This window comes from Nicotiana tomentosiformis, chromosome 8, assembly GCF_000390325.3.
Source record: "Nicotiana tomentosiformis chromosome 8, ASM39032v3, whole genome shotgun sequence".
Taxonomy (NCBI): Eukaryota; Viridiplantae; Streptophyta; class Magnoliopsida; order Solanales; family Solanaceae; genus Nicotiana; species Nicotiana tomentosiformis.
In genome coordinates, this window is record NC_090819.1 from 139,137,980 (window position 1) to 139,160,931 (window position 22,952).

General features: G+C 35.0%; 1 protein-coding gene and 1 long non-coding RNA gene across 2 annotated transcripts; both read left to right on the forward strand.

The window, feature by feature from the left end:
- Positions 1–686: 686 nt before the first annotated feature.
- On the forward strand, positions 687–5,205 carry LOC104119341 (probable inactive receptor kinase At4g23740). Its single transcript, XM_033652323.2, has 2 exons — positions 687–2,841; positions 4,332–5,205. Exons 1-2 carry the CDS (start codon positions 1,557–1,559, stop codon positions 4,991–4,993), a joined length of 1,947 nt encoding a protein of 648 aa, XP_033508214.1. The 5' UTR covers positions 687–1,556; the 3' UTR covers positions 4,994–5,205.
- Positions 5,206–6,893: 1,688 nt separating this feature from the next.
- Positions 6,894–10,906, forward strand: LOC104119342 (uncharacterized). Its single transcript, XR_011410662.1, has 4 exons — positions 6,894–6,977; positions 7,652–7,727; positions 9,040–9,170; positions 9,985–10,906. It is a non-coding gene; the product is annotated as an uncharacterized lncRNA (long non-coding RNA).
- Positions 10,907–22,952: the final 12,046 nt, after the last annotated feature.

Consider the following 22,952-nt stretch of genomic DNA (forward strand, 5'->3'; position numbering starts at 1 on the left):
ACAATATTTCATCACTTATTACTGCCTCCTGCGTACATATATTATATTTAATGCTATAAATTTATTTAAGCATTACTTTCGCTCATTTCAATGAACAATTTAACACTCAATAATTAGATTAATCAACTATAATTGAATGTATTGAAAAAAAAAGCTACAATTGAACGTAATTACGTTGAAATTATAAGATTTTAATGTTCAAAACTACATTTAATTAACAAACAATTACTTTGAATCACTTTGTGCCATTCTTCTTAAACAATACTCCTAACATATTCAGTGTGATCTCACAAGTAAACTCTCGGCTCAAGAACATGTCATTTTCTTTTTAGCTTAACTTTTACGCATTGTATGTATAATTTTAAAATAAATAAATAAGGTAGATTAATTGCTACAATGAAAACATATATTTTTTTTTCCCTTTGAAAACCAAAAACAAAATGTATCATAAGATTGGGTCTAATAAATACCATCATTCCATTTCTTTTCACTCATTTCACATGAGTTTCCACAAGTAAATTGAAGTGCAAAATTTTGAGAAAAATGTTAAAACAGAAAAGACTTACTGTCCTTGTTCCTACGCTCCATTCACGAGCCTTATTAATTTATGTAATTAAAGACCAAAGTATTTATTTTTCCCACCAATTAATTCATCATTGCCCACCTCATTTCTCAATGAACAAGAACACAAGTGAAAAATTCAAGAAAAAGTGAACCATTTTCTATTAATTTTTTCTGTCTATTATTCTGAGAAAGTATCTTGGTTTTGGCATTCAAATGGAAAGTTAAAGCACAAAGAACAAAAAGAAAAGCTTCTACTACTACTACAGATTCTGACTAACAGCTTGCTTTCATTTAAAATTACTCCCTTTTGACCCTAAGTTCTAACTCTCCTTATTTCAAACCTTGTGACCTCCATTTTTTTAATCCCTTTTTTCATAACCCCACATTGCTTTTGCCAGACACCATTCTTGGGAATTTGACTCTTTTTCTCACTTTCTTCACTCCTATATATATACACATGTTTTCTCATTTTGTTGTCAGAGTGCATTTTTTTTTTCACTTTAAGCTTGTGCTTAGCTGCTGCTCTCTCCAAAAGCTTAAGTTTTTGTGAGGTTTTGATTTAAAGTTTTGAGCTTTAGATTACCTTTTCTGTGCTTGAGGGTGTTTCAGAGTGTTTAAAATAGTTTAAAGTTGTGAACTTTAGATTCTTGAAGTTTCTTTCTTCTTCTTATGTGACTACAAAAGCTTAGTTTTAGTGAGGTTTTAATTTAAAGTTTTGAGCTTTAGATTTCCTTTTTGTGGATTTGAGGGTGTTTTTGAGTCTGTAAAATAGTTTAAAGTTTCAAACTTTAGATTCTTGATGATCATTTCTTCTTCTTATGTGACTACAAAAGCTAAGTTTTTGTAAGGTTTTGAATTTGAGGTTGTTTCGGAGTCTTTAAAATAGTTTAAAGTTTTGAACTTTAGATTCTTGAAGCTCATTTCTACTACTTATGTAACTGCAAGAGCTAAGTTTTTGTGGGGTTGTGGGGGGGGGGGTTTAAGAGTCTGAAATGTCTAAAGTTTTGAGCGTTAGGTTCTTGAAAATGGAGTGGAGGGGGATTTTGTGTTTGGGTTTCTTGGTAGGTATGTTTCTATTGTCAGAAGTCACTGCTGGTGCTGTTCTTGTTGAAAATGATAAGCAAGCTTTATTGGATTTTGTTAACAAGTTGCCTCATTTGCACCCTTTGAATTGGGATGCAAATTTTTCAGTTTGCAAGAACTGGACTGGAGTGACATGTAATGAAGATGGATCTAGAGTAATAGCACTAAGGTTACCTGGGGTTGGGTTCAATGGTCCAATTCCTAATAATACTCTTAGCCGTTTAACTGCATTGCAGATCTTGAGCCTTAGATCTAATGGTATTAATGGTACTTTTCCTAAGGATTTTAGTAACCTCAAAAACTTGTCTTATCTTTATCTTCATTACAATAGTTTCTCAGGTCCTCTGCCTTTTGATTTCTCTGTTTGGAAAAATCTTACCAGTTTAAACTTGTCACACAACAGATTCAATGGCACTATTCCTAGCTCAATTTCTGGTTTGAGTCATCTTAGTTCACTGAATCTTGCTAATAACTCACTTTCTGGTAATATTCCTGATTTGCATTTGCCCAACTTGCAGCTACTGAATTTGTCAAACAATAATCTTATAGGTAAAGTGCCAAAATCACTTCAAAGATTTCCCAAGAATGTGTTCATTGGTAATGATGTGTCTTTACTTGACTATACTGTTTCAAATTCTCCTGTTGTTGTTTCTCTGCCTGAACTACCAAATCCAAAATCCAAGAATGTTAGGAAATTGAGTGAGAGGGCTTTGCTTGGGATAATAGTGGCTAGTAGTGTAATTGGGATTCTTGGATTTTGTTTCTTGTTGGTTGTTTGTTGTTTTAGAAGAAAAAAAGAAGATGGTTTATTTCCTGGTAAGATGGAGAAGGGAGATATGTCTCCCGAGAAGGCGATTTCGCGGAGTCAAGATGCTAATAATAGATTAGTTTTCTTTGAGGGTTGTAACTATGCATTTGATTTAGAAGATTTGCTTAGAGCTTCTGCTGAGGTATTGGGAAAAGGCACATTCGGTATGGCGTATAAAGCAATATTAGAAGATGCTACCACTGTGGTTGTGAAGAGGTTAAAGGATGTAGGTGCCGGGAAGAAGGAGTTCGAGCAACAAATGGAGGTGGTTGGAAGTATAAAACATGAAAATGTCGTTGAGCTTCGAGCATATTACTATTCAAAAGATGAGAAGCTTACTGTCTCTGATTATTTCAGTGAGGGTAATGTTGCTGCAATGCTCCATGGTATTTCACTTTATGCACTCGCGAAATTTCATAGTTCTTAACTTTTAAACTCTGTCATATTCATACTGCTTTATTGTTTGCTTTGAATAGGTATATGAGTTAGTTTTGCAAATATGATTGTTAAAACCAGTTTTTTGCTATCCCTAAGTGATATCTCACAATCAGACATGTTAAAGGGCAGTCCGGTGCCGCGTTCACGCAGGGTCCGGGAAGGGTGATCTAGACAGCTACCCTAATGCAAGCATTAGTGGTTGTTTTCACAGCTCGAACTCGTGACCTATATGTCACATGGAGACAGCTTTGGCTCCCTTCAACATATAGCATTCGGACATGTTAATTCAGTGAAGAACATACAGCAAATCAGAAAGGCATAGAATCTTCTAATCTAAAAGGCCAACTAATATAATTTGTTGTGTTATGTTAGGGACAAAGATGTAAGTGGGAATCCACTGAGGTATATTGTAGGTTCCATATATTCTCTTTCCAGCTTAATAGTTAGTTGTCCTTAAAAAGTTTGGATGATCTTGGCATGTGGTTTAAGCATCTTTGTGGGGTAGTGAACTCCTTTCATTTCATCCACTAGTTGATTGAACTATTTCATAGCATGTGGATAATCATTTCTGATTTCTGTTCCCTTTTATGGTAAGTCAAAATAATTCATGATTTTGTCGAGAAGCTTACTTTTTTCCTAACTTTTTGTCCATCAAGCAAATATATATGATGTCAAATCTCACAAACATCTAAGCTTTTTAGATAACTAGTAGGACCTGATTTAATTAAATAGAAGTCTAGAATAGTGAATCCTAAGCTATTGTCAACCTTATTCTGTATAGTATCTTTTACGAACATCACGATAGAATTCTTTGTGGTTATGTTTCTTTTTTACTCCCCCAATTTTGGTGTTAGAGCTAGGAGTTCTGTTGCCTTTCTCAAACCAAATGGAAGGAAATGATAACTTGTAGAGAGTCAATGGTTTAACTTGTACAAAGTCAATGGTTTAACTTGTAGAAAGTCAATGGTTATCTCCATATTGTATTTTAGTTAAGCTAACCTAATATTTCATCTGAGTGTAACTTCGGCCAAAAGAAAAATCATCTAAGTGTGATGTGTAGCTTTTCATTAAGATGATGAGTTTTGCAATAGATGTTTTAACTTTTAAGTTTCATCAACCCAGGCATTCTGATTACTCTAATCTTCGGCATGTTATTCAATGATAACTAAAAAATGAACAAATGAGAGAACAGATGATTGAACCCCCGATCCGTTGCTTCTGTTAAAAATGGAATGTTGGTACTTTGGTCTAATGGGGCACAGATAGGTCACCTAATTACTGAAAATCTTGACTCTGATACATGTTATCTCCTTTTTTTATCGTCGTTTAAGGTAATTGGTATCTTTGTCATCTCTGTTTGATCACTGTATTACCTGTTATTGAGTAATGTTTTTGCTACTGGCTTGTTGACTATCATCTATGAATATACACCTTGTAGGTAAACGGGGAGATAACAGGGTCCCTTTAGATTGGGAAACTCGACTTAGGATAGCCATTGGTGCAGCGAGAGGTATTGCTAGAATACATGCCGAGAATGGTGGCAAGCTAGTCCATGGAAACGTCAAATCCTCAAATATCTTTCTGAACTCTAAACAATATGGTTGTGTATCTGATGTTGGTCTGTCATCAATAATGAGCTCGTTAGCTCATCCAGTTGCTCGTGCTGCTGGTTTTCGTGCCCCAGAAATAACAGACACCCGAAAAGCCACACAACCTTCTGATGTCTACAGCTTCGGCGTGTTGTTATTGGAACTCCTTACAGGTAAATCCCCCATCCATACAACGAACGGAGATGAGATTATACACTTGGTCCGTTGGGTTCATTCAGTAGTCCGAGAGGAGTGGACTGCTGAAGTATTCGACTTGGAACTATTGAGGTACCCAAATATAGAGGAAGAAATGGTGGAAATGTTACAGATAGCAATGTCTTGTGTGGTAAGGATGGCTGATCAAAGACCAAAAATGTCCGAGGTCGTTAAAATGATCGAGAACGTTCGGCCAACTGGCTTAGACAATCAGCTTTCATCTGAAGGCAAAACAGAAAATTCAACACCAAGAGCAGCCACACCTGTGCCTGAGACACAATCTGATACTCAATGAGCTACTCTAGAGCATTTTCTTTGTAGCCATTTTTATTACTGTTTACCATCTTAATTCATGTTTAAATGCTTACTTCACTCTCTCAGTGAACAATATGAATAGTTGTAACTTGATACTAGTTCATGGTTAAGAGTGTACCAAAGATACTATTTTAAGGTATTCTTGAAATTGTACTCTGATTATAAATTCTAAGTTCTCTTTCTCACTCTCAAGATATTATCTTTTCCATGTTCTTGATGCAGTGATCGCAAATACATGGTGTGAATGTTCAACAAATTCAAGGTGGGAGAAATTCAAAAATAGCCAAATTTACAAGTGGTAATTGAAAAATAGCCACAGTTTCAAAAGTAATCGAAATTTAGTCACTTTTCATGTAAAAGATAAATCTGAACAATGTTCAAAAATATTGTTCAAAATTCAGAAATATTCCAGCATAATATGTTAGAGTTCGAATTTTTTACATATAAGGAATTTCATAATGTGTTGGAACTCCAACACAATATGCTGGAAGTCCATACACAGGTGCTCCAATCTCTAGTATATTATGCTGGAACTTTCCGTGTGCTGGAGTTCCAGCATAATATGTTGGAAGTTCATACACATGTGCTCCAATTTCCAGTATATTATGCTAGAACTTTCCGTGTTGCTGCAAAATAATGACTATTTTTTAATGACTTTGCAAACTGTGACTATTTTTTAATTACCAGTCCGAAAACTGGCTAGCCTGTGCTATTTAATATTCAAGGTTTACAAAATTCGAAATGTGTGCGCTTCATAAAATATATACATGAATTAGGCACAATGTCCATTTTCTTACCGTCGGACAAGATATGTCAAGGAATTACTAATCTACTGCTAGAATAAACTTCATCTGATAGTAGGCTTTAAGTGGATTCTATGGATGGTGCACACAATGGAATCTTGAGCGCATGTAATGTGCAGCTATATTCATTGTTCTCGACTCGAACTATATATATGTGTAAAGAATTTACTAGACATTTATATGCATCCACAAATAAACGGCACTTAATTCGAACAGTACTAACCAAATTTTTTATCAACCTTTGATGATGCAGAGTTGTGATCTAACGACATAGATGAACTTATGACAATTATCTGAAGGTTCATTTTGTATGAGAAAATAGTTTGGTATTTTTTTGCTAAGAAATGTTTTATATGAACCTTGGGACTTATATATCGGGCTCTTTAAGTTAGTCCAAGATAGGAGGGGTGACCTGTGTTTCAGAAAAAGTTCATATGGTTTCGTGGATATTAAACAATCGTGCGAGCTATAGATAGACAAGCTAAAAACTTAACATAAATAACTATTAATCTTGTCGCTTAAACTAAAAAAATAGTCGATAAATATATAATTTAAGTATAAATCATGTATAATCAGTGTATAATTTATGTTTATCTTTAAAAAATTAAAGTATATCGAGTAATTACACCAAGAATAATATCGTTATTTACTACAAAGAAACGGTCCCACAAACGACACTTTCCCTTTCTCTTATTCCACTTCAACACTATTTCTATTTTTCTTAAACTTTATTTCGATATAATCTTTATTACTCCATCTAATAATCAATCCAAAGCCTTTCGGTAGAGAATTTTCTTAGTTATTTAAATGACGAATATATTCACATTTACAACATTAATTAAATCACTTAATCTTCACCCTATGATACTATTAAATACTACAACTAACATCTCCATATAAAACCAAAAACATTTTACTTTAAATTATAACTTGTTCTAGAAGTAAAAATTTGCGAAAAGAAAGAACATAAATTGGATGTATACTACAGTTATTGAAGAAATAAAGGGATCTAAGTGTAAAATGTTCAAACCATTTGGGGCGTAGCTGTAAGTCGGCCAACAGAGATACGAAAGCCTTTATTAAAACAAAATTCTGAGTTCAACATTGTGCTGTTCGCTTCTCAGAATCTGAAAATTGCATCTTTGTAGTTGAATCTCTCAGGTAAAATTTTCTTTTCTCTTCTTTCTCTTTCTCTAGTTGTGATTTTTTATACTATGCATGTCTTCTCTGCATGTATGTTTCTTCTATTGGAAAAATTATGTGACACAACAAATTAAACATATATTGTATATTGTATTTACTGTTTGTAGCTATACTTTCAGAAAATTACCATTCGTAGATATAGTTGAATTTTATAGCAAATCTGCTTGTAGTACTAAAACAAGAAATCAATTAGTTTGAACTGTAACAAAAAAGCAACAAGCTCTTGTAGCTTAGTTGGTTAGAGCACAAGCTTAGTAAGTGAAGATCTTGAGTTCGACTCTCAATAATAATATTTTATTTTTCTGTATTTTTGTATTTCGCCTTGGTTGTATTTGTTGCGCGAACGAAATATTCATTGCGCGTTTGAATACAATTGAAAAATTCCTCTTTCTTTATTTACAGGTCAAACTCTCTATAATAGTCATCCTTTATAACATAACTTCACTATAATAGTCATATTTTCTTTAGAACCAATTATTCATGCTATGTTGTACTATATATTTTCTATAACAATACTTCGCTATAACAATCAAAAAATGTCCAAAACAACCGAGGTTGTTATAAAAAAGTTTGACTTGATTTATTTATTTATCTATAGAGCTGATTTGGGTTATTTTACTTATTTTTTGTAGAGGGATTTGGTCGAGGATGGCGTCCAAGAGGATTCTAAAAGAGCTCAAGGATCTTGTGAAGTTTTTTGCACTCTTGGTTTGTTTCTAGAACCTTCTTTTCCTTTTACTTTGTCCCGAGGGCTTTGGTTTAATGGCAAGAGCGTAATATGTGATAATGTGAGCTAAATGCATGTACCAAGTTCAAACATGTAAATGCTTATTTGTAACCGGTGTTTACACCAAACCAATTAATTTAACTTTGGTAGTTAAAAATTGAAGTGAAATGGTTAAGTGATAAATGTGTGTACCGAATGTGCATGTTTTGTATTTATTGGTTTGATGTAAACATCGAGTGCGAATCCTGTCGTAGATGAAAAGTTGGTATTTAAGTGGAGAAGGTGGAGGGATGGACTTATTATTGCGGAGTTTGGAGTTTTGAACCATGCAATACTAGCCGTTGCAATTCTAAGTCATAAAAATAACCTTCTTTTCTTAGTTTGAACTTTTGTTTTTTTTTCTTCTTTTGAATTAGTAGTGATTCTTCATCCCCACCCCCACCTCCACCCCCACCCCCCACAAACACAAGTTAACCGCACTAAGATTTATCATTAGGTGCTCTCCTATATTATTGCAACTGCCAAGGGAGGTTTTTTTTTTAGAGGAATCTGTTAAAAATAGTCAATTATTTGTAGTTTGTTTTGTATGATATTGGTTGGACCAAAAATGAGTGCCTTGTGGAGTGAATTAACTTGTTTGGCTTTTTGATGGTGGGAAGGGTCGAATTTATTTGAGATGTAATTTGAAGGTTATGTATGATCTTTTGGTGTATGAATTAGTTTTTCAACCTAAACAAAAAAAAAAATTGGCCTTGAACATATTTGTTTGTTTAGGAAGGTTGGCAAAAGGAACATATAAGTCCGGTTTGGGTTGGGGAGGCTCCACGGGACAATGTTCTAATGTTTGGAAATGAGGTAAATAGGGTAGACGTACGTTCCTCTTCCCCAGCTTACCATGTCGATGCTCACATAGGTGGAGTCAGGATTTCAAGTTTATTAATTTGGGATTCTAGTTCTTTTAAGTTACTAGGTTCTTAACTAAAAATTTCTACATATTTTTAGTGAATTCTTTAAGACAAATATGGGATTTGGTTAAAGTTTCTGGATTCATCTGAACCCGTAACATACAAACTAGCTCCGCCCCTGCATGCTCATGCTTGAAATTGTTTACGTTCTGGAAAATGGTTCTCTGGTTCTCTGTGCTTTTGTGTTTGCCCGCATTTTTTAGGCAAGCTGCTGTAGATATGCTTGCACTAAGCCTAAATGCCCAAATAACAAGTAAAAATGTGTCTTAAGGTTGCATTGAAGAGTTCTCTGATAGTTATGCTTTTGCTTCCTGTTGTTTGTATTTAGGTCCAGTTGCTGCCGACGATTTGTTTCACTGGGAAGCAACAATTATTGGTCCACCTGATAGTCCCTTTGCCGGTGGAATGTTTCTTGTTACCATTCATTTTCCGCATGATTATCCATTTAAGCCACCCAAGGTACTCTTCCTAAAGCATGAAGTGACTTGCCTGATAGGGCAGCTCGGTGCACTGAGCTCCCGCTATGCGCGGGATCCGGGGAAGGGCAGGACCACAAGGGTCTATCGTACGCAGTCTACCCTGCATTTTTGCAAGAGACTGTTTTCACGGCTCGAACCCGTGACCTCTTGGTCACATGGCAACAACTTTACCGGTTACACCATGGCTCCCCTTCACATGCTCATAGGCTCCTAATTGTTTAAATTGTGCAAAGGATTCTTTTCACAGAATCAAAGAAGCTATCGTTTTTGTTTTCTTGGCTTGTAATTTTGCAGTATCATTGAGTTAACAAGTATATTTGTTCATGCTAATCTTCTAATGAATATACAGATATTTAAGCTCATTTGCTAGGGAGAGAACTGCTTACAATTGATATGAATAGTTGTCTGGCTTAGTACATTGGTCTAGAAGAAGTCCAATTTATATGTTAGATTCAGTTGGATAAGTACATTGGTATAGAAGAAGTTCAACAAATGTACCAATCTATCGACAACTATGCCTCAACTCCAAACTAGTCGGGCGCAATGGCGGAGCCACATGCGCCCAAGGGAGAAAATATGTTTATATACTATATAATGACACCCCTTAATGAAAATCCTGACTCCGCCACTGGTCGGGTGTTCAATGTGAAAAATTTTATGATGGGAGTTGGGTGTCCCCTGAAGAATGATTTATGTAATGTCTTTGCATTTTCTTGTTTTTTTAAAAAAAATAAATACTCTTTTTACTCTTTTCCCTGGACAAATTTATATGACAATACGAGATAAATGTGCAGATAGCTTTTAGGACAAAGGTTTTCCACCCAAATATCAACAGCAATGGTAGCATTTTCCTTGACGTTTTGAAGGAACAGTGGAGCCCAGCGCTTACAATCTCCACGGTGAAATTCATTTCCTGTTGTTCCCATTCTGATTTAATCTTTTGTTTTTGCTTCTTATTTATATGTTTTCCTGTTTTGCTGAGAACGTTGTCAAATGTTATTTCAATGGTGGATCGTGAGGACTTTTATGTCGATTATTTAGTTCTTGTTCTAAACTAACATAAGTGAGTCAAACATAGGAGATTAAAATACATTTACCTAATGAAACTCTAGCATCAGTTGAATTTCTTCTTTCTTTTTTTCTTTTTTGGTATTGATTGTGTTCGAGTTAACATGTTCACACGTCGACTATTACACTGGTACCAGGTAACTTTTCCCATCTAGTCTTAGGCAGATGGGAATAAATTAGTTAGTGTTTTTGGTGGCTGATGTTCTTCTTTCTAATTCTTAAACTTAATATGTATTCAAGTTGTTCTTTGTTTTAAACATCTTTAAGCATAATCGATTGATCAAGTGCGGGCTGGCATGTTTATTTTTGTATTTGTTCGTTGCAGGTGTTGATGTCTGTATGTGCTCTGCTAACAGATCCTAATCCTGATGATCCTTTGGTGCCGGAGATTGCTCATATGTACAAGACTGATAGAAACAGGTACGAAACAACTGCCAGGGCTTGGACCCGAGCGTATGCCATGGGTTAGTTAAAAGAGTGTGATTTTGGAAAATGAAGTGTTTCTTATGCATAATCAGCTCAAGGGGAAAGGTTATGTTGTTACTTCTTGAAACACTTCAATTTTGCTTTTTGGTTTGTGTTACGATATAACGGTTTTGTAACTCTATGGATGGGTTTAAATTAAGCAAGTTTCACCCTTTAAGTTAACTAGTTCTCGAACACGTGTCTTGCTTGCACGTGTATTCCATGCTAATTAGTTCAGATATTTTAATAAAAATATTATAATTAGTGTATTGAGTTGAACAAAATTGAAGACAAATAATGCAAGCTCAATCTGATGAATGGTGAGCCTATTCAACTGATATTTATTATTATTGCAAGGCACAATCATACTAAAAAATTGCTATCAAATGAATTTCAAAAGTAATATTCAAATGACTTCAATTCTGTTAATTATTCTTATAATATCAATATATTCAACTTGATAGTAATTTATGTTTTTACTATGTGAACAACACATAATTTAAATATCGGTTATGGTTACAAATATTTCATATAAAGATATTACATTCTTTTTAAGAAAATATAGTCTTCACCTTTCACAGCTGCATACATAACAAGAATATAATTGTATTATGAAATATAGCATAATTACGTGCTAGATGTTGCCATTGTGATATTTTTGTAATCCTTAAAAAATATACACTTATATAAGGATAAATAATATCTTTTCGTTTACAAATTTAAGTCTTAATAATCACAAAAGAACTTGACAAACACAAAAGACATGAGAATAAATAATACTACAATATGTGTTTGATAAGTAATACTTATGAAATTTGAAGAGTAAAACTACAAGCTCTAACTGAAGAAAAAATAATAAAGGCATAAAATATATACCAACAAGACTAAAGGCAGTCAATTGGAGTGAATAAAGTAAAATAATAATAATAATAATAATAATAATTGTGAGCACCTAATTTTTGTCCCGCATAGGAAATTACTCCCAAAATATTCAAAAAAAAAATTTTTAGTGACTTTTGTAGAATTTTAAGAATTTTTACTTTTATTTGTTTGGCATTCATTTGCACTTTTAGCATGTTTTAGTAGCATTTCGAATCATGAAAATGATCAAAAAATATTTTTTCTCTTTTTGCTTTTTGCATTCTAAAATTTTTACTTGCATTATTAATATTTAGTTTGTATTATTAAAATAAAAAAATACATTAGTGATTTTACATGCATTTGTTCGCTAAGTAATTAGTTAATTGTTAGAAAATAGATAGTTAGGTTAATTTCGCAAAGTTAGATTTAATTAGAATTAGATTGGTCAATTTAGAAAACATTTAGACTAGGAAAGAAAGAGGCTATTTAGTTTGTTTTCAAATTGGGCCAGTGATCAGCGACCCAAATCTTGCTCCAATTTCGACCCAAGCCCAGTAGTTCATTAATCAGTAGGGTTACATTTTCACAAGAGGTGTAAATACAAGGATATTGCAGGGTAGTTTAGGAATTAAAATTGAGGGAATATTTTCTGTAACCAATTAAGAAGGTTCTAGAGGATAGGGAAAGGATTAATTAGCAAAAAGAAAACTAAAAGAAGTCAGATTTTTGGGACAAGGATTAATTAGCAAAAAGAAAACTAAAAGAAGTCAGATTTTTGGGACTTTTGAGCAAATAAATAGAAGTAAAGGAGCTGAAAAATGAAGAAAAACATCTGAAAAGGGACAACTGTCCAATTCGGTTTTAGAAGATGTTTTTTTCCTTATTTTTAGGGATGACACATGTTAAAAGGGATTCCTTGATTTTTAGTATAAAAGGGGGACCTTCCCCACAGATAAAGGTTTTTTTTTTTTTGGATGCTCTGCATTTTTGGAAAGAAAGAAGGATCTTCTCACTCTCCACTTTTCTTTCAAAAAATATCCTCATTCTCATTTTGTTTCAGAAAATATCTTAAAAACTAAAAAAAAACGGTTTAGAAAAACAACAAAAAAGGAGAGATTCGAATTCATACTATTTCAGTAGTTTTTCTGGGTTCTCTTTGAATTTTGGAAGTGACCTTTTGAAGTTGTTTTGGTTTTCTTTTAGCTGTTCGTGCTAATATTTTCCTCAACATTCAGAAATTTATTTTCTTTGTGTATTTTTGCTGTAACCAGGTATGAAGCTCAGCATTTGTTCTTCCATGGTTGTATACATGATGTTTGAAATTCCCTGTTAAGCTCCATGTGATTAGCATGTTCTGTAACATTCTTATTTAAATCTGTTTCGTGCATTACTGTGCTTTAAACGCATTATTATTGTATTGAAATAATACATGATGACAGTCATGTTATGAAGTAAGGGTGGCAAGTGGGTCGGGTCCGATCCTAAGTGGACTTCGCGGGCCCGGTCCTAAGCAGTCCCGGACTTTGCGGCCTTATTGCTGGAACCGGCTCGGAACCGGGACCACGAACTAACGGTCCCAGGTTAAGTGGGCCGGTCCCGGGCCTAAACGGGCCCAACAGAAATTTTGTATTTTTTAATATTTTTTTTATAGAAGTTAGAGGAAAAAAATAGTAATAAAGATATATAAGCTATATTCGATTTATATACTATATATACATCTTAATAAATAAATAAATATATATATATATATATACTATATTATATACATAGTATACATCTTAAAATATACTATATATACATCTTAAGATATACTATATATATAGAGTATAGTATAGTAGATCGTAAGATATATATACATCTTAAGATATATAAGTTATATATATATATAGTAAGATGTATATATATTATATCTTAAGATGTATACTATCGAATATGACTTATAAACTATGTATATATATTATAGTATATATATAGTATATTATAGTATATATATTTACATCTTAAGATATATATATATATGTGTGTATACTATACTATATATACATAGTATATTCGATATACTATACTATATATACATCTTAAGATATATATATATATATATACATACACACATACTATACTATATATACATCTTATATATACACACACTATACTATATATACATAGTATATAAGTCATATTCGATAGTATACATCTTAAGATATATATAATATATATAGTAAGATGTATATATATTATAGTATAGTATAGTATATACTATATATACAACTTAAGATATATAAGCTATATTCGATATATTCGATATACATATATATATATATATATATATATATATATATATATATATATATATATAAGCTTATATATATACTATACTATACTATAATATATATACATCTTACTATATATAAGCCATATTCGATTTCTATACTATATATACATCTTAAGATATACTATATATACATGTATATCTACTATATATATATCTAGTATACTATGTATATATAGTATACTATGTATATATAGTATATTTTAAGATGTATATATAGTATAGTATAGTATATATAGTATATCTTAAGATGTATATATATCTTAAGATGTATATATAGTATAGTATATATAGTATATCTTAAGATGTATATATAGTATATCGAATATAGTTTATATATCTTAAGTTGTATATATAGTATATATATACTATACTATACTATAGTATATAAGCCGTATTCGATAGTATATATATAGGCTTATATATATATATGTATATCGAATATATATATATAGTAAGATGTATATATATAAAAGCTTATATATATACTATACTATAATATAATATATATACATCTTACTATATATAAGCTATATTCGATTTATATACTATATATACATCTTAAGATATACTATATATACATGCATATCTACTATATATATATCTAGTATACTATGTATATATATAGTATAGTATAGTATATTATACTATATGTATATCTTAAGATATATAAAAAGACAAAAATATTGTAAAGAGATATTCAAATCAATGCGTTATATTTTTATTATAGCATTAAAATGTGCCAAAATACAAGTTACATATTAATTTACATGGTATCTCTTACAAATTACATAAATCCTTCAAGGTTCGGAGGAATTTCCGTTGGTGGTGGCGGAAATGAAGCTTGCTCATCACCGCTTCCAGGCGAAGCATCATCCTCCGCAAGTTCAGCTAGAATTTCTTCGTAAGCTTCGTCTACCTCTGGTTGTGATTCAGCAAGTCCAAAATTTCTTCTTTCCGAACGGATCCAATCTCTGAAAAGTACTGATTTTTCCAAGCTCTCCCTCATAGACGCTCTATAATCACCGAGTTGAAGTCTTGCTTGACTGAAAGCGTTCTCTGATGCCACTGTTGAAGCTTGAATCGTTAAAATATCTCGGGTCATCCTTGAAAGAATTGGAAAGTGTTTTTCTTTGTCCTTCCACCATTCCAAAATATTAAAGGAGCCGTCGGGATTCACTTCCTCAATTCCCTGTGACAAATAAATTTCAAGCTCATTTAGTTGTGAAAAATCACTAGTACTAGAACCTTGAGAACCCCTGAACCCTGCCCAAGCACTAAGTGCTCTTACTCCCGCAGTTCTTTTAGATGATTGAGAACTAGAAGAAGAAGGAGTTGGAACATTTGGTCTAGCATGATCTAATGCAACTTGATAAGCATTATAAATAGTTTGAACATTTATTTTAATTGAGGCTATTGCGTTCGGAAGTTTAGACAACTCCTCATCTTCAAGTGCTAAACCATTATAAACAGTTTCATACCAAAATTGAGGACCTCCTAATTTCATAGTAGGATTTAACAATGCAGCAATACCATAAATAGGGGAATAGGGGAAAAATATTTTTTAATTTTTTTTCTCATGGAATCAATAGAAAGTTGATAAATTTCCCCACCATCTGAAAAATGATCAAACAAATTTGCAAGTTCTGCAATATAAACTAAACAGTTAGAAATAGTAGGATAATATTACCCAGAAAATTCATTTGTAGCAATATGGAATTTTTCTAAAAAATCTACAAGCATTTTAACATTAGCCCAATCCGCATTTGTAAGGTGCTCATCATCTTCACTTACATGAGCATTAAACGTTGAGTTTATGGGGTTTCTATATTCATATGCAACAACTAAACTTTCATACATGTAATTCCATCTAGTTGGACAAGGTTTAGGAACCTTTCTTTCTCTTAGGCCAAATTCATTGCATCTTTTAAAATATTCTCTAAGTCTACTTCTACGGTTTGAATAAATAGGAGGGTCATACGGGGGATCATCTAGATTATTATTAGTTGGGTTAACTTCAGGAGCAGGACTAGTGGGTGTATCATCATCCGGTTGCGTTTCATCAAAATCTATTTCTTCATCATCATTTTCATCAATAGTTGGATTACCATAAAGAGCATTCATATATTCATGGTTTAGTTGTTCACCGGGTGCAATATTATGGCAAAATTGGCTCTCGGTAAATTGTAATAAACTATTATCGCTATCAAGAATATGAGGTGTAGGACGGGTAACATGTTTGGGTCGGGGAGCCGGGGGAAGTGGAGGAGGAACATATTGGCCACTAGATTCACCACTCTTCGATTTTCCCTTATTTTTACTAAACATATTTTTTAAGGAATAATCCATCTTAATTAATCAAGCAAAGTAAATAAAACAAACAAAAATATAATATTAAAACTTAAGAGTTGGAACGAGTTTACCGAATTGACGAACAACTTGTTGGAAATTGATTATCGTTGAAGACTTCAATTCACCAACTTCACAATTGTTTCACAAATTGTAACAATAAAGTAAGCAATAGTAGCAATTATATAAGTAAATTAGAGAGAGATTGTGATAGATTGATGATTTTGTAAGAAAAAAAGAAATAATGATGGGGTATTTATAGTTGAAAATAGGGAAAACGTGTAATTATAAAAAGTTTGGGATTAAAACAAAGTTGAGGGGTTAAATGGCTATTTCATAAATAGCCAACGGCTATTTTTGACAGCCCAACGGAAAAAAAAATCTTTGAAAAAAATAGCCGTTGGGCCCGCTAAGGAACTTGGCCGGTCCCGGGCCCTGACGGGCCAAACGGTCCTGGGCATGACGAGCCCAAATCATAGGACCGGCCCACGAGACCGGACCAGGCCCGCTAAAACCGGACCAAACGGTCCAGGCCCGTTTAACCGTTTGGCCCGCAAATCCGGGCCTGAACCGGCCCACATGCCAGCCTTAGTATGAAGATATCAAATGGAATTGTGATTTAGCTTGTTTGCCTCCCTATTCTATGATGGAATATAATATGCTTATGATTCTCCATGAAGAATAATTTAAGATTTTTTGCATAATTGATTTTCCATTAGCCATGAACAAGCTTGTGGTGTTAGTCATGTGATAAGAGCAATTTAAACTTGCTAGATAGGATTTTGAAACTGAAATTGTATAAATATATGTGTACCCATATTTTGTTGGTTAAGTTTGGTAGGATTACATCAATTGTGGCTAGGATCATTTGGCTTTGTAATAGTTCAAGCTTAAAGTGCAATTTTTCTCTTTGATTAGTGTTTTAATTGTCAAACATTTAGCCAGATTTGTAATTATATTATGCTGTAATTTATTGGCCGGTGATTTGAATTGTCATGTTTCGTATACTAGCTAATTTAGTGGATGTGTCTTTGCACTCTATTGGTTAACAAGCTATTGGGCTCCAGGCCCATCTCGGATTGGAGAACAGAAAAGGCTAAATGAGTTTCCAGCCCATTTTTCTTTATTAACAAATCAAACTGACATAAAGATTATGTTGTCTATAAGATGTTTGGCAATCTGTCAATACACCTGTGTCCTTATTTATAAATTCCCCATACTTGGACATTTCATATATGATTTCAAACTTAGAAAAATCAATCTAAGCATAAATATCCGTAGCTTTGCTTTAGGCGAGCAATTAAATGATCACGGTTATGGGTACGGTTCCCGTGGTATAGTCGTGATACGTAATCCCCAATTCGGGTGTGCATTTTATGTGGCCTGATAATAACTTCAAACAATAACTAAAATAAATATGTCATAAATCGCGGGTGCATTTCATGTGGCACGGTTTGCAATATGTACCAAAACGACAAGTGTACGACATCGTAACGTGTTCCAGGAATAATTCCGTAAGCATTAAAAGGTGATTAAATTAATTGAAAGCAGTTAGAAGTTAAAAATGCACAATATGTTTCAAATAAGTATTAAATCAAACAATTAGGCCAATTATTACAGTTGAGCGACCATGCTAAAACCACGAAACTCGGGAGTGCCTCACACTTCTCCCGGGTTAACAAAATTCCTTACTCGGTCTTCTGTGTTCGCAGATCATAAATAAGAGTCAATATCCTCGATTTGGGATTTAAAATACACCGGTGACTTGGGACACCATAAACTATTCCAAGTGGCGACTCTGAACAAATAAATAATCACATTTCGATTAATGTCACTTTAATTGGAAAAACTCCCTATCCCTTCGGGAAAAAAGAGGTGTGACAGCTTTAGTGACTCTACTGGGGACAAGAACCCAGAATCTCTGGTTCAGGGTTCAGAATTCGAGCTTAGAATAACTGTTATACTTGATTTTTGTCTATTATCTGATTTTTACGTGTTTGAGCCTAATGTGCTAAATGCTTCTTTTTACCGCTTTGATATTATTTGAACTGTATATAAACTGCTACGAAACCCTCCTTCTCTATGAGTCTTCTAAATCTTCTGGGGAGCGTGCGCTTCGCATGGATTCTTTTCTGTTAGAGTCATATCCTAATTTTAGAACGAGGTTCGGACAAGTTGCAAAGCCGGTGAAGCTTCTGTATTCCCGGTACGTTGCCCCTCCCTCCCCCCGGCTCGAGTTGTCCGCTCGGGTAAGCCAGGTCTAGAATAATACACCCAGGATTTAAAACTTAGAATAACACAGCCTCATGCCGGATCCCTAGTAGGTACGTTTGCTTGCATCACATGCATTTGACTTAGGGGACTCAACACAGGGGTTGGGTCCGTCTAGGATAGGTGCATCCAAAAATCAAAAGACCATCTTGATGCATTCTTTACGTGCTACTTATGCATTAATTTTCTTGGCTTGTATGTTGACCGGCTTCTAGAGTAAGGAAAGAAAATTAAGAAAAAAAAAGAAAAAGAAAAATCAAGAGTGAGGTAGGATAGAAAAATGCCCGATTTTGATAATCCTAATATTCAAAAATCCCGTTACTCTACCAAAGTTTCAAAAAAGAAAAAGAAAAAAAACATTTCAAAACAAATCATATCTTTCTGTGCATCAACATTGACCGAACTACGCGGGTTTGATTCTCAGCGGATGTGAGATACGTAGGCAACCCTCATCGGGTCCGGGCCCGGGCCCGTTTTTGCAAAAATAACCAAAAAATACGTCATTTTGTCATAAATAAATTTAGGGGATGCCATTTTCTATCGAAATGGCCAGAAACGTCCCGACGGGACGTCGAAAGGCTTGTTTTGCAAAAATAGTCATATATGGCTCTTTTCCTAATTTTGACCACTTAGCAAGCATAGTTTTTAAAATCTTCATTTCTGAAGGGCCGTATTTGCAAAGGTGGCCTTGAGTTGTTTGAGTTTTATTTTGCAAAAAAATAATCTTTCTTTTGGGGTCAAAAATCAAAAAAATCAAAATAAAAAATCATTTGTTTTTAACCAGTCGCCTTAAATAAAAATGTGCAGGATGAGCACTGTTGAAAATATACCTTTTCGAGTCGTAGACGAGATTCCACTAGGACTCCACATGTGGTGGAACGACCTGGGGGAGGTCGCCAAGCGTTCTGTGACAAAGGCTTTAGGTGGGCTCACTGGTCTTCTGGAGATTAAACCAAGGGTTGATATAATCGAAGCTTTGATACCGTTTTGGATCCCGACACACAATGTTTTCCACTTCTCTGATTTCGAGTTGACCCCTACACTAGAGGAGATAGCAGGTTATGCTGGTTTCGAAGGGAAGCTAAGGCATCAATATCCAGTAGCACCAAGAACTGTAACCCCTCATAAGTTTTTGGACCTCTTGAGTCTTAGCCGGTATGTTAAAGATGAAAATTTAGCCGTAGGACTCTGCACATTCCGTTTCTTATACAGCCGGTATGGGGACCCCCACATATTTGAGGCTCCGTACACTGGTTTGAATCATCAGGGAAATAAAGACAAATGGGAAGCACACAGGGGTTTGGCCTTTGTGGTGGCATTTTTAGGCACTCTGATATGCCCAAGGAGTGACAGACATATAGAATTGGGGCTCGCAGGAGCGGCCGACTTTATGGTCAAAAAGGCCAATGGCACTATCATACCAATGATTCTCACATAAATTTATCGAGCTTTAACCACTTGTCGAGTCGGGACAAAACTTTTTGAGGGTTGCAACTTGCGTTTACAAATGTGGTTGGTAGAACATCTTTGTCATCGCCCAGGTTACATGAACTACGGTATGACCGGACTCAATTGCATTGAAGAATATGAAAACCGAGTAAACGATCATGAGTTGCCAGAAGGTACTAAGGCATGGTTTGAGTATTTGGGTTCTTTAAACGCAAATCGAATTGAGTGGACTTTCGGTTGGCTCCCGGTCGATGAAGTTATTTACATGTACGCCGGAGTGTGCTTTATTTTATTAATGGGTCTTCGTAGTATTCAGCCATATGCCCCGCATCGGGTCTACGCCAATTGGGCAGATACCAAACAGTCCCCTATGACGAAGATTTGAGTCCACAGGTTATTGAACTATGCCCAAAAGTCACATTTCCAGAAGAAAGGGTTCGCCTGATTTGGCACCAATGTAGGTTCCTGAAACTACAAACTCAAGTACGAGATTTGTCCATAGGTAAAGTAGGATCCAACTACGCCACATGATATGGTAAAAGAAGTCGGGTCGATCAAGAGCCAGAACAGCTTGCCAAAAGGCCCCATGTCCAACAATTCATCGATGGAGCACGAGAGCAATGAGTTTGGTTAGCTAAAGAAAAGGAATATCGAACTACTATAAACAAACTAGAAGAACAAATTGAAAAAATCAAATTTGATAGTAATTTACAGGCAGCTGAAGATGAAGGGGAAAAGAAGAGGTTGGCTAGGGAAAATGAAGCCCTTCGAGCCCAAATCCAGAGAATGAAAATAGCTGCCGAGACACCGGTAAGAAGTGAGAGAGATGAGAAAATTATAACCAACCTAAGGTGAAAAGTGCATGATTATGATTTTGACTTGACAAAGGCCGAAAGGGACTTGTTAAATGCTCAAGAAAAGTTGGCCAAAAGTGCGAAAGAACATGCTAGATTAGCCCACCAGTTGAAGCAGAAATATGACAAAGAAGTAGCAATTTTACAGAAAAAGCTGGTTGCCTTGGAAAATGAAATAGTCAAGCAAATAAAGGATTTCAAGACAGAAAGAGAGCATTGCTATGCATTGATTTACCAACTACAAGAAAGCCTGCAACAGTTACAAGACCAAAATAACACAGATACACAAGTGTTAGAGGCTCGGGCCCAGCAGATTGGACGTTTGCTTCAAGAAAAAGGTGTCATCAGAATGAGGATTAAAGAGATAGCTGATTATGTTGTAATTAAATGCCATGAATGTGAATACATGACCAAGTCTATGTTTTTTGCTTTTGTAATGACATTCGTTCGACATGTGATAGTTGACCTAGACCACCTTCAAGAAGATATTACCCGTAGGCCCGTGCGGAGACCGGCTGATGTCCCGCAAGCCCCCAGAGTACCAGTGGAGGCTCTTATGTATTTTTGACTTTTTTAGTTAGTTTTTGAGTCTGTATTTTACTTTCCTCGAGTTTTGTTCATCCTTGTCAAGGCTGATTATTGCTTTATTTCGAGTCTGTAGATTTTTCTTTTGTAGTCATCACTACTTTTAAGTCCTTGTAATAGAAAATCTAAAAAGATGTCTTTTATTAATGAAATATTAAAAAAAATCATTTCGCATTTATTTCCCTGAACTACGTAATGATCTGATTCATGCGGCGTCATGATACGTAGGCAATCCTCATAGGATTCGATCAGTCTTAAAAAAAAGGAGAGAGGAAAAGAACAAAGAGAGGGAAGAAAGAAAATAGGGGCCAAACAAAAGGAAAAAAAACGAGAATGAGAATTAAAAGAGCGAAACACAGCAAAAGGAGAGAGAAAAAAATCAGGATTTGAAAATTTGGGAAAAGAGCCGGGATGAAACACATAAGTCGTCGCAAAGCATTTAGAAACGTTTAACTGCTCATGTGCATTGCATCCCCAATATGTGATTCCCTATTTGTTAAATGCTTCAAAACTAACCATGTTATTGTGTGTGCATAAAAAGACAGGTTCTGTTTAGGCGGTTAGTTTGCTGGCATCCTGGCAAGTTACCCCTATAATACTAGATCAAAGTGCAAGGCAGTCATGACTAGAAAAGAGTCGGACACGGGTGTTGTCGACCCGCCGAGGGAGATTGTAGAATCGGAGTCTGAATTGAAAGAGGAGGTCCACAGGTTGAAGCATCAAATGGCTGAAATGTATCAAGCCTGGATCGGGGGCATCCTCCACCTTCATTTCTCGCTAACTACACAGAAAATCTCGCTTTCATCCCACCACTGACACAAGCCCAGAATCCCACTACTGTTTATTTTTCCCCTCAGCATGCACCGGGTTTTACCCCTTTCCACCACTACCCCCGCACCTCATCCCAAACTTTCCATGCTCCACCAGCCAAAACAACCGCATACCCGGCTCCGACATCTGCTCCTATTTTCGTAGCCCCTTCGCGAGCTACCCTCCACCGATCTTCTAGTGAACTCGCATTCTAAGCTTCAGATACCCAATATTATGCTCCGGAACCAACTTTCAAAGTCACAGATCCTTATTCCTACACCCCTCACTTTGAACCTCTTGTTGAAACTGAGAAACCATCCCGGAACGTAGAGCAGGATGAGATATTCAGGAAAGTGAAGAGTCTAGAGCAATCTTTGAAAAACATGCAAGGGATAGGAAGCCAAGTAGCTGTGGCTTACAAGGATGTATGCTTATTCCCCGATGTCCAACTGCCTGCTGGGTTCAAAATGCCTAAGTTTGAGCTGTACGATGGACATGGAGATCTCGTGGCCCATTTGAGAGGCTTTTGCAGCAAAATGAGAGGCGCCGGTGGGAAAGACGAATTATTAATGACGTATTTCAGTCAGAGTCTGAGTGGGGTGGCTTTGGAATGCTACACACGCTAGCAGGTGGTACACATGGGACGACTTGGCTCAGGCCTTTGCTCGGCACTTTCAGTACAATATAGACATTATCCCGGATCGCCTATCTTTGACCAAGG